The sequence below is a fragment of the Monodon monoceros genome, unplaced genomic scaffold, assembly GCF_005190385.1.
Source record: "Monodon monoceros isolate NGI ecotype Baffin Bay Population unplaced genomic scaffold, NGI_Narwhal_1 Super_Scaffold_8, whole genome shotgun sequence".
Taxonomy (NCBI): domain Eukaryota; kingdom Metazoa; phylum Chordata; class Mammalia; order Artiodactyla; family Monodontidae; genus Monodon; species Monodon monoceros.
Window position 1 is genome coordinate 28131256 of NW_021703785.1, and position 13411 is coordinate 28144666.

Below are 13411 nucleotides of genomic sequence, written 5' to 3' on the forward strand. Positions count from 1 at the left end.
AAATATTTGCTTTTTTCCTCTCTAAATCAGGTATATAATGTGGAAAATCTAGGTAATTTCCATTATCACATGGTAGGAAGTCTACAGTTTTTCAGGAAAAACCACATTCTCTAGTGAGCTCCAAATAAGAAAATGTCATTCATTCATTTTTCTGACTTGTTACTCATCACCTCATCACTGACTTCAGGGACAAGTGTGGCACATTTACTAATGGATAGGTATTCTTCCTGAGACCTGGTATGCCAATTACAAGGGAAGCTAGAGAACATAAAACCAAAAGAACATAGGCAATCAGTCCTGAACATAGTTGCTCAGAATCTGCTTAAGGCAAGCTGAGAGATACGGGCAGAAGTCCAAGTTGCCCAAACACTTTTGCAGCTTTTCAGTATCATAGAACTTTAGGTCTCAAAAGGTAGGCTGATATCCCAACACCCAAGTGTGAGGCACTCACGAGGGGCAAGATCCAACTCTCTCATGGCCTGGCTTGCCCCAGTGGTGAGGCTTACAGTGTCCATGAAGAGAGATAAATGGCATATCCTGCAGGCAGTTGCATAACTATGAATATTAGATATTCATATATCTGTAGATATCATTCTTTAGACAGTTTTAAATATTAGATATTCACATTATTAATTTTATTCTTCCGAATGCAGTTTTTGAAAATGATTGAGAAGCAGGGTCTTCAAGGCTAAACATTTTATAGTAGAAACCTGAGTATGGCTAGGTTATGTTTCTAACTAAGGGCAGATCAATAGGCTTTCAAATCAACTGAAACTAGTGATGATCGTCTATGAGTGCTGAAGAGCTGACCTAGGACTCAAGGCCACCAGATATCTGCATGAAGGAACAATAAAGCCTAGGTCCCCGAACTTTTGGGCACCAGGAACTGGTTTCGTGGAAGACAATTTTTCCATTGTCTTTCCATTGTCCAATGTCCATCCCATTTCCATTGGGATGATTCAAGAGCATTACATTTATTGTGCACTTTATTTCTGCTATAATAATAATACATCATAATATATAATAATACATTGTAATATACATTATATAATATATTATAATATATAATGAAATAATTATACAACTCACCATAAAGCAGAATCAGTGGGAGCCCTGAGCTTGTTTTCCTGCAACTAGATGGTCCCATCTGGGGGTGATGGGAGACAGTGACACCCGAAGTGTGTTGCTTAGGTCCAGTCTACTCCGTAATCTTGTTCTGGTTGCTGTCACTGCAGAAAACCCTGCTTCACAAAGACAGGATGTTGGAAATGGAGGCAGGCTTTTCAGTGCTTTTGTGGCAATCTCAGGATAGTCCACCTTGACTTTAATCCAGAACACATGGAGATTTAAAGTTGTCTCACACATATTTTAAGGCCACCGTCATTTGTGATCTCAAGCAGTTGATCCTCTTCTAGCATGGACAAAGTTGCTTCACCTGGCTTATTCAGAAATGGGTTGCGGATCCATTCCTTCCCAGTTCCGGGGTCTTTTGTGGTTGGGAAGTAGTACTCAAACTCCTTTGAAAGCTGAGACAGGTGATCATGCACCAGCTAGGAGAAAGAAGGCCCTGGCTCAGTCCCTTTCAAAATCTCTGCAAATGTTTGAAATGTCAAATATCCCAGTGTTCACTCGTCGCCCCCATAATTCCAGTGTGGCTTTGAATGCAGCTAGTTCATTGAGCCGGTTGAATAGGTCACACAAGTAAACATGCTTTTTATTTTATTTTTTTTAATTTTAATTTTTTTGGCTGCATTAGGTCTTGGTTGCTGCACGCAGGCTTTCTCTAGTTGCGGCAAGCGGGGGCTACCCTTCATTGTGGTCTGCGGGCTTCTCATTGCTATGGCTTCTCTTGTTGCAGAGCACAGGCTCTAGGCATGAGGGCTTTAGTAGTTGTGGCTTGTGGGCTCAGTAGTTGTGGTTTGAGGGCTCTAGAGTGCAAGCTCAGTAGTTGTGGCATACGGGCTTAGTTGCTCTGTGATAGGTGGGATCTTCCTGGACCAAGGATCAAACCTGTGTCGCCTGGATTGGCAGGCAGATTCTTAACCACCGCACCACCAGGGAAGTCCAAGTAAGCAAGTTTTGCAACCCATTCTGTGTCACTGAAATGTGCTGCCGGTGGTGACTTTTTCTAAAATAAATCTTTGGAGCAGCTCTCGTAACTCAAAAACTCTGGCCAGTGATCTGCCTTTAGAAAGCCATCTCACTTCTGTGTATAAGAGAAGACATGTGTGATCTGTGTCCATCTCCTCACAGAGCTGCACAAACAGATGTGAGTTAAGGGCATGTACTTTAATGTGGTTGGTAATTTTAATCACATCCTGCAAAACACTGTTAAGTTCAGGTGTCATTTTTCGGCTAGCCAGCATTTCTCTATGGATGACACAGTGCGTAGACTCACACTCAGAAGCGACCCCTTTGACCCGAGCAGTGAAATCAGAAAGCTGTCCAGTCATGGTAGCCGCTCCGTCTGTGCATATACCGACACAAAATGACCAGTTCAGTTTTCCTGATATGGAATCATTCAAAGACTTGAATAGTTCTGTAGCTGTGGTGTTGGTTGGCAACAAAAGTGCACGTAACATATCCTCATGCACATCCTCCTGAAAAATATATCACACAAAAACAAGCATTGTTGCCTTGTTGTTAACATCGGTAGACTCGTCAACCTGGATTGCATACCACAGTGACACATTAATCCTCTCTAATAATTGTGCCTCAATATCCTCTGCTATTTCATCAACTTGTCTAGTTATGGTGCTATGTGAAAGAGGAACATGTGCCACCTTTTGAACTGCAGCCTCTCCTGAAAGTTCACAACAAATGTCCTTAGCAGCAGGCAGGATCAACTCTTCACCAACAGTAAAGTGCTTCTTAGCTTTAGCAATGTGGTTAGCCACTAAGAATGATGCTCTCAGTGCAGACACTCATCTTCGCTAGGGCTAGCTTGTGGGATTACCAAAACTGTGACTGAGACAAGTGCGCAGTGTGGGAAAGAGGTGTGGACGGGAGTGGTAAATAAAATAATGCGCGGGTCACATGTGGACTAAAATAAGTGTGGGATTCTGACTTAAAACCTGCCACCAGATGCAGCTGTACAATTGAAATACATCAACTTACTTGCCACTATAAAGCCTGCCACCAGACGCAGCTTAATTGTCACTTGCCACTCACTGATAGGGTTTTGATGTGAATCTGCAAGCAATTGATTTATTATGGTCTCTGTGCAGTCAAACCTCTCTGCTAATGATAATCTGTATTTGCAGCCACTCCCCAGCGTGAGCATCACCGCCTCAGCTCCACCTCAGATCATCAGGCATTAGATTCTCATAAGAAGCGCACAGCCTAGATCCCTCGCACGCCAGTTCACAGTACAGTTTGAGCTCTTATGAGAATCTAATGCCACCACTGATCTGACAAGAGGCAGAGCTCAGGCGGTACTGCGAGCGATGGGGAGCGGCTGTAAATTCAGATGAAGCTTCACTCACTCACCCACTACTCACCTCTTGCTGTGTGTCCCAGTTCCTAACAGGCCAAAGACAGGTACCGGTCTATGGCCCGGGGGCTGGGGACCCCTGCAATAAAGCACTGTCATATTGGAGGTCACCCACCTTCAAGCTACCAGTTAAGCTTCACCCTTGATGTAGCATATTATTCAAACAGGAAAAGAGAGAGTTTTAATAATATTTCATCCTTGCTTTTTATTTTTCTTTAAAATGGATTGAAATCTCCCTGTTATTTCATTTTGCGTGTGTGTGTATGCATGTGTGTGTACCGGAAAAACTGAGTCCAGAAAGGTAACAGAGAGATTGAATTAGAAATAATTTCTTCATTCCCAAACTGCTCTCCAAGATGCCTAAGCAACTAGATACTTCCGTTAAAACCAGTGATTGAGAGCAGGGAGGACAAACAACTGATTAAATTTTCATCTAGTTATATGCTTCTGCCTAAAAAAGCTACCAGTAAATAGTCTCAACTGTCTCATATGCAAAATGGTACGTCTCAAGGTGCAATTTCAAAATTCCTTCTAAAGATAAGCCATTGAGCAACAAAATCAACAAATTATCTGCTGCTAAAAGACGGGCAAAAATTACATTTTCTTCCATGTGACATCAGACAGAAATCACTCAAATTCAAAATAAGACATTAGCTCTGTGAAGTAACCAGATTAGATGTTTGTCTATTGCATTAGAGAAGCAAAGCAGCAGGACTGCTGTTGCATGTTCGTAGGTCAGTATGCAGCTCCTTGGAGATGTTGATCTGGAAATATAATAATTTAAAATCAGAAAGATTATCCAACCTTTTACTGGAGAAGAAAAAAGGACAATGCTTTTTCTCTACAATACCGGTTCAGTTCTTAGATATATTTTAAATTTTATTCAAAATTTTCTGTAAAATTTTTATATGTAGCACTCCATATAATATATCCATAAAATAAATAAAGATTCAAGGTAATAGTGTACTAATGAGCTTTAAAGAAACCAAAGGTATTTTCTATTCAAATACATGAAAGCTTTTGTTAACATTGTACTTGTTTTCATAGAAGTGCTAGAAAAGCTTTTCTACCAAATTCCCCTTTTCAACATACAATTTGCCTCTACTCTTGTAACATGAGCTTTCCCCGTTATGCTGCAAGAACCAAAGGTTCAATCGGTGAAAAGATTTCACAATATTTAAGCAGATGTTTAAACATCTGCTTCTGAGTAAACAAACAACAAGTAAGCAGGCCTTTCAGAGAGATTCCCCACATGAAATTAGGTTCCATCATGTGACATTGCTTACTCTGTGCTGAGCAGTCACTTATGCATATTGGAAGGTATGGCCAGAGGCCTGAAATAACTCAAAGGTGAGACATGCTTTGGCCACAGACAATGTTCACGATGACTATGTAGGGCAACTGACAATGCTGGGGTCAGAGCAGACTGCAGGTGGGTTAAGTCTCATGTTTATGAGCATGACTTAGTAAAAAGGAACCAGAAGATTTTACTACAGGCTGAGCAGACTACACACAACGAACATCAGGATCAAGCAGAGTGAAGGAAGGAAAGCTGGCTTCCCTGGAGACAGCCTGAGAGCTGCTTGCCAGTCCCTGAAGGGGAGGCTGATGTAATGATGTATAACCTTCAGGTCACTGAGCTGCAGAGAACAGCCCAAGGGGCCCTTGGCAAAGATGGTGCTGCTTTCATCTGGTCTCACGTGGAAACATGTAAGTGGGAAATCAGAACTGAAATGGTTGGCTACTTAGGAACAAGACAACCTGGGTGTTTTATCTGCTGTAAGTGTGCTCTGGGTGTGCCCATGCCCATGTTCTGATCCTTGAAGGTCTCAGTGTGGCACCAGTGTGGTGGTTAATGGGACCTTTCATGGCTCCAGGAAAGAGCTCCGGACTGGGAGTTCGAGATATATAATAACTCACCTGTGAGCCAGACCCCACCTCTCCATTCAAGTTCCATCTCCCAGAGTCTCACCTCAGCCCTTCATTCTCAACCCCTTTGTCTCGGCACTGGGCCAGTTGCTCATGTCCTTCCCAAGGTCATTTAAGGTCTCCTAAATTATCTTCCTGTCTCTGGTCTCTCATCTTTTCATTCCATCCTTCAAGAATTATCTTTTCAGGGTTACATTTGCTTTTTGAATACAAAAGTAAGACATGTAATACATGTCTGTAACAGAAGAGATGTTAAATATAAAAAAAGAAAATCACTCATAATCCCACTGTTATCTTTTAATGTATGTGAAATAAGTGAAACTCCTTCCTTCTCTCCTTTCTCTTTAGCATGCAGCTCTGTAGTCACCATCAAGAGATCATTTTATATTCTTCCAGATTTTATTCTATGCTTATATGAATATATATTTTTGTTGATTTTTTTCCCCAAATGAAAATAGAATCAGGTTATGAATATGGTTTTGCAATGTGCTTTTTGTTTTACTTATAGTGAAAATTTTTGCAAGTCCATACATATGAATCTACAACTTTCTTTTTAATTGCTATATGAATTTCCTTTAATGAATATTCTATATTGATTTAAACATTTTCCTATTAATTGAGAATTCTGCTTGTTTTTGGCTAATAAACAACACTGCAATGAATGAGCATCCATGGACATTTATTTTGTGTATAATTAAGCTAGTACTTCTGTAGGATAGACCCCTAGAAGTAGAACTTCTAGTGAAATGTTTAGGTCAAATGTCATGCATATTTTACTTTTGATAGCTAATGTTAATTTGGCTTACAAAAAGCTACATCTGATGGAGGAGCTTCAAGATGGCAGAAGAGTAACACGTGGAGATCACCTTCCTCCCCGCAAATACATCAGAAATACATCTACATGTGGAACAACTCCTACAGAACACCTACTGAATGCTGGCAGAAGACCTCAGACCTCCCAAAAGGCAAGAAACTCCCTCACGTACCTGGGTAGGGCAAAAGAAAAAAGAAAAAACAGAGACAAAAGAATAGGGAGGGGACCTACACATCTGGGAGGGAGCTGTGAAGGAGGAAAGGTTTCCACACACTAGGAAGCCCCTTTGTGGGCGGAGACTGCGGGTGCCGGAGCGGGGGAGCTTCGGAGCCACGGAGGAGAGCACAGCAACAGGGGTGTGGAGGGCAAAGCGGAGAGATTCCCACACAGAGGATCGGTGCCGACCGGCACTCACCAGCCCGAGAGGCTTGTCTGCTCACCCGCAGGGGCGGACGGGGCTAGGAGCTGAGGCTCGGGCTTCGGAGGTCGGATCCCAGGGAGAGGACTGGGGTTGGCAGCGTGAACACAGCCTGAAGGGGGCTTGTGTGCCACAGCTAGCTGGGAGGGAGTCTGGGGAAAAGTCTGGAGCTGCCGAAGAGACAAGAGATTTTTTCTTGCCTGTTTGTTTCCTGGTGCGCGAGGAGAGGGGATTAAGACCACTGCTTAAAGGAGATCCAGAGACGGGCGCGAGCCGTGGCTAAAAGCGCGGACCCCGGAGACGGGCATGAGACGCTAAGGCTGCTGTTGCCACCACCAAGAAGCCTGTGTGCTAGCACAGGTCACTATCCACACCTGCCCTCCCGGGAGCCTGTGCAGCCCACCACTGCCAGAGTCCCGGGATCCAGGGACAACTTCCCAGGGAAAACGCACGGCGCGCCTCAGGCTGGTGCAACGTCAGGCCAGCCTCTGCTGCCGCAGGCTCGCCCTGCATCCTTACCCCTCCCGCTCCCCGGCCTGAGTGAGCCAGAGCCCCCGAATCAGCGGCTCCTCTAACCTCGTCCTGTCTGAGCGAAGAACAGAGGCCCTCAGGCGACCTACACGCAGAGACGAGTCCAAATCCAAAGCTGAACCCCGGGAGCTGAGTGAACAGCGAAGAGAAAGGGAAATTTCTCCCAGCAGCCTCAGGAGCAGTGGATTAAATCTCCACAATCACCTTGATGTACCTGCATCTGTGGAATACCTGAATAGACAACGAATCATCCCAAAACTGAAAAGGTGGACTTTGGGAACAATGATATATATATATATTTATTTAACCTTTTTGTCTTTTTGTGAGTGTGCATGTGTATGCTTCTGTGTGTGATTTTGTCTGTATAGCTTTGCTTTTACTATTTGTCCTAGGGTTCTGTCTGTCCATTGTTTCTTTTTTTATTACTTAAAGTTTTTTTTCTTAATAATTTTTTAAAATAAATTTATTTTATTTTACTTTATTTTATTTTATCTTCTTTCTTTCTTTCTTTCTTTTTTCTCCCTTTTATTATGAGCCGTGTGGAGGACAGTCTCTTGATGCTCCAGCCAGGTGTCAGGGCTGTGCCACTGAGGTGGGACAGCCAAGTTCAGGACACTGGTCCACAAGAGACCTCCATTATCCACGTATTATCAAATGGCAAAAATCTCCCAGAGACCTCCCTCTCAACGCCACGACCCACCTCCATTCAATGACCAGCAAGCTACAGTGCAGGACACCCTATGCCAAACAACTAGCAAGACAGGAACACAACTCCACCCAGTAGCACAGAGGCTGCCTAAAATAATAATAAGGCCACAGACACCCCAAAACACACCACCAGACGTGGAACTGCCTACCAGAAAGACAAGATCCAGCCTCATCCACCAGAACACAGGCACTAGTCCCCTCCACCAGGAAGCCTACACAACCCACTGAACCAACCTTAGCCACTGGGGACAGACACCAAAAACAAAGGGAACTATAAACCTGCAGCCTGGGAAAAGGAGACCCCAAACACAGTAAGGTAAGCAAAATGAGAAGACAGAGAAACACACAGCAGATGAAAGAGCAAGGTAAAAACCCACCAGACCTAACAAATGAAGAGGAAATAGGCAGTCTACCTGAAAAAGAATTCAGAAAAATCATAGTAAAGATGATCCAAAATCTTGGAAATAGAATGGAGAAAATACAAGGAACATGTAACAAGGACCTACAAGAACTAAAGAGCAAATGAACACTGATGAACAACACAATAAATGAAATTTAAAATTCTCTAGAAGGAATCAATAGCAGAATAACTGAGGCAGAAGAACAGATAAGTGACCTGGAATATAAAATAGTGGACATATCTACTGCAGAGCAGAATAAAGAGAAAAGAATGAAAAGAATTGAGGACAGTCTCAGAGACCTCTGGGACAACATTAAACCCACCAACATTCGAATTATAGAGGTCCCAGAAGAAAAAGAGAAAAAGAAAGGGACTGAGAAAATATTTGAAGGGGTTATAGTTGAAAACTTCCCTAATATGGGAAAGGAAATAGTTAATCAAGTCCAGGAAGCACAGGGAGGCCATACAGGATAAATCCAAGGAGAAACACGCCAAGACACATATTAATTAAACTATCAAAAATTAAATACAAAGAACAAATAAAAGCAGCAAGGGAAAAACAACAAATAACACATAAGGGAATCCCCATAAGGTTAACAGCTGATCTTTCAGCAGAAACTCTGCAAGCCAGAAGGGAGTGGCAGGACCTATTTAAAGTGATAAAGGAGAAAAATCTACAACCAAGATTACTCTACCCAGCAAGGATCTCATTGAGATTCGATGGAGAAATTAAAACATTTACAGACAAGCAAAAGCTAAGAGAGTTCAGCACCACCAAACCAGCTTTACAACAAATGCTAAAGGAACTTTTCTAGGCAAGAAACACAAGAGAAGGAAAAGACCTACAATAATAAACCCAAAACAATTAAGAAAATGGTAATAGGAACATACATATTGATAATTATCTTAAATGTAAATGGATTAAATGCTCCAACCAAAAGACATAGATTGGCTGAATGGATACAAAAAAAACACCCGTATATATGCTGTCTACAAGAGACCCACTTCAGACCTAGGGACACATACAGACTGAAACTGAGGGAATGGAAAAAGATATTCCATGCAAATGGAAATCAAAAGAAAGTTGGAGTAGCAATTCTCATATCAGACAAAATAGACTTTAAAACAAAGACTATTACAAGAGACAAAGAAGGTCACTACATAATGATCAAGGGATCAGTCCAAGAAGATATAACAATTGTAAATATTTATGCACCCAACATATGAGCACCTGAATACATAAGGTAAATACTAAAAGCCATAAAAGGGGAAATCAACAGTAACACAATCATGGTAGGGGACTTTAACACACCCCTTTCACCAATGGACAGATCATCCAAAATGAAAATAAATAAGGAAACACAAGCTTTAAATGATATATTAAACAAGATAGACTTAACTGATATTTATAGGACATTCCATCCAAAAACAACAGAATACACATTCTTCTGAAGTGCTCATGGAACATTATCCAGGATAGATCATATCTTGGGTCATAAATCAAGCCGTGGTAAATTTAAGAAAATTGAAAACATATCAAGTGTCTTTTGTGACCACAACACTATGAGCCTAGATATCAATTACAGGAAAAAATGTGTAAGAAATACAAACACATGGAGGCTAAACAACACACTACTTAATAACCAAGAGATCGCTGAAGAAATCAAAGAGGAAATCAAAAAATACCTAGAAACAAATGACAATGAAAACACAATGACCCAAAACCTATGGGATGCAGCAAAAGCAGTTCTAAGAGGGAAGTTTACAGCAATACAATCCTACCTTGAGAAACAAGAAACATCTCAAATAAACAACCTAACCTTACACCTAAAGCAATTAGAGAAAGAAGAACAAAAATACCCCAAAGTTAGCAGAAGAAAATAAATCATAAAGATCAGGTCAGAAATAAATGAAAAAGAAATGACAGAAACGAGAGCAAAGATCAATAAAACTAAAAGCTTGTTATTTGAGAAGATAAACAAAATTGATAGACCATTATCCAGACTTATCAAGAAAAAAAGGGAGAAGACTCAAATCAATAGAATTAGAAATGAAAAAGGAGAAGTAACTGACACTGCAGAAATACAAAGGGTCATGAGAGATTACTACAACAACTGTATGCCCATAAAATGGAAAACCTGGAATAAATGGACAAATTCTTTGAAACGCACAAACTTCCAAGACTGAACCAGGAAGAAATAGAAAATATGAACAGACCAAACACAAGCACTGAAATTGAAACTGTGATTAAAAATCTTCCAAAAAAAAAAGCCCAGGACCGATGGCTTCACAGGCGAATTCTATCAAACATTTAGAGAAGAGCTAACACCTATCCTTCTCAAACTCTTCCAAAATATAGCAGAGGGAGGAACACTTCCAAACTCATTCTATGAGGCCACCATCACCCTGATACCAAAACCAGACAAAGAAGTCACAAAGAAAGAAAACTACAGGCCAATATCACTGATGAACATAGATGCAAAAATCCTCAACAAAGTACTAGCAAACAGAATCCAACAGTACATTAAAAGGATCATACACTATGATCAAGCAGGGTTTATCCCAGGAATGCAAGGATTCTTTAATATACGCAAATCAATCAATGTGATATACCATATTAACAAATTGAAGGAGAAAAACCAGATGATCATTTGAATAGATGCAGAGAAAGCTTTCGACAAAATTCAACACCCATTTATGATAAAAACCCTGCAGAAAGTAGGCATACAGGGAACTCTCCTCAACATAATAAAGGCCATATATGACACACCCACAGCCAACATCATCCTCAATGGTGAAAAACTGAAACCATTTCCACTAAGATCAGGAACAAGACAAGGTTGCCCACTCTAACCACTATTATTCAACATAGTTTTGGAAGTTTTAGCCATAGCAATCAGAGAAGAAAAAGAAATAAAAGGAATACAAATTGGAAAAGAAGAAGTAAAGCTGTCACTGTTGCAGATGACATGGTACTATAAGTAGAGAATCCTAAAGATACTACCAGAAAACTACTAGAGCTAATCAATGAATTTGGTAAAGTAGCAGGATACAAAATTAATGCACACAAATCTCTTGCATTCCTATACACTAATGATGAAAAATCTGAAAGTGAAATTAAGAAAACACTCCCATTTACCATTGCAACAAAAGGAATAAAGTACCTAGGAATAACCTACCTAAGGAGACAATGATGTATGCAGAAAATTATGAGACACTGATGAAAGAAATCAAAGATGATATAAATAGATGGAGAGATATACCATGTTCTTGGATTGGAAGAATCAACATTGTGAAAATGACTCTATTACCCAAAGCAATGTACCGATTCAATGCAATCCCTATCAAACTACCACTGGCATTTTTCACAGAACTAGAACAAAAAATTTCACAATTTGTATGGAAACTCAAAACACCTCGAATAGCCTAAGCAATCTTGAGAAAGAAAAATGGAGCTGGACTAATCAGGTCTCTGACTTCAGACTATACTGCAAAGCTACAGTAATGTGGACAGTATGGTACTGGCACAAAAACAGAAATATAGATCAATGGAACAGGATAGAAAGCCCAGAGATAAACCCACGCACATATGGCCACCTTATCTTTGATAAAGGAGGAAAGAATATACAGTGGAGAAAAGACAGCCTCTTCAATAAGTGGTGCTGGGAAAACTGGACAGCTACATGTAAAAGAATGAAATTAGAACTCTCCCTAACACCATACACAAAAATAAACTCAAAATGGATTAAAGACCTAAATGTAAGCCCAGACACCATCAACCTCTTAGAGGAAAACATAGGCAGAATACTCTATGCCATAAATCACATCAAGATCCTTGTTGACCCACCTCCTAGAGTAATGGACATAAAAACAAAAATAAGCAAATGTGACCTAATGAAACTTCAAAGCTTTTTCACAGCAAAGGAAACCATAAACAAGACCAAAAGACAACCCTCAGAATGGGAGAAAATATTTGCAAATGAAGCAACTGACAAAGGATTAATCTCCAAAATTCACAAGCAGCTCATACAGCTCAGTATCAAAAAAACAACCCAGTCCAAAAATGGGCAGAAGACCTAAATAGACATTTCTCCGAAGAAGATATACAGTTTGCCAACAAACACATGAAAGATTTCTCAACATCATTAATCATTAGAGAAATGCAAATCAAAACTACAATGAGGTATCATCTCACACCAGTCACAATGGCCATCATCAAAAAATCTAGAAACAATTAATCCTGAGAGAGTGTGGAGAAAAGGGAACCCTCTTGCACTGTTGCTGGGAATGTAAATTGATACAGCCACTATGGAGAACAGTATGGAGATTCCTTAAAAAACTTAAAATAAAACTACCATATGACGTAGCAATTCCACTACTGGGCATATACCCTTAGAAAACCATAATTCAAAAAGAGTCATGTACCAAAATGTCCATTGCAGCTCCATTTATAATAGCCAGTACATGGAAGCCACCTAAGAGTCCATCAACAGATGAATGGATAAAGAAGATGTGGTACATATATACAATGGAATATTACTCAGCCATTAAAAGGAACGAAACTGAGTTATTTGTAGTGAGGTGGATGGACGTAGAGACTGTCATTCAGAGTGAAGTAAGTCAGAAAGAGAAAAACAAATACCATATGCTACCACATACATATGGAATCTAAAAAAACAAAATGGTCATGAAGAAACTAGGGGCAAAACAGGAATAAAGATGCAGACCTAGTAGAGAATGGACTTGAGGATATGGGGAGGGGGAAGGGTAAGCTGGGACAAAGTGAGTGAATGGCATGGACATACATACACTACCAAATGTAAAACAGATAGCTAGTGGGAAGCAGCTGCATAGCACAAGGAGATCAGCTTGGTGCTTTGTGACCGCCTAGAGGGGTGGGATAGGGAGGGTGGGAGGGAGGGAGATGCAAGAGGGAAGAGATATGGGGACATATGTATATGTATAAGTGATTTACTTTGTTATAAAGCAGAAACTAACACACCATTGTAAAGCAATTATACTCCAATAAAGATGTTTTTTAAAAAAAAGCTATACCTATATTCACTCCCATCAATACAATTATGAGTGTCCATTTTTCCTCACTAAAGGCACATGTTA

At 40.5% G+C, this 13411-nt stretch overlaps 2 protein-coding genes across 10 annotated transcripts in view; both read right to left on the reverse strand.

Moving 5' to 3' along the window:
• Nucleotides 1–1931, reverse strand: part of SCEL (sciellin) — a 254474-nt gene extending 252543 nt beyond the window's left edge. For all 9 annotated transcript variants that reach the window (XM_029210129.1, XM_029210127.1, XM_029210126.1 and 6 more), the window contains exon 1: nucleotides 1090–1931. The gene's annotated coding sequence lies outside the window, so the exon portion shown is untranslated. The remainder of the gene's footprint in view (nucleotides 1–1089) is intronic.
• A 165-nt stretch (nucleotides 1932–2096) lies between these two features.
• On the reverse strand, nucleotides 2097–4249 carry LOC114888050 (SCAN domain-containing protein 3-like). Its single transcript, XM_029209947.1, has 2 exons — nucleotides 4092–4249; nucleotides 2097–2600 (listed from the first exon to the last, which is right to left on the reverse strand). Exons 1-2 carry the CDS (start codon nucleotides 4101–4103, stop codon nucleotides 2097–2099), a joined length of 516 nt encoding a protein of 171 aa, XP_029065780.1. The 5' UTR covers nucleotides 4104–4249.
• Nucleotides 4250–13411: the final 9162 nt, after the last annotated feature.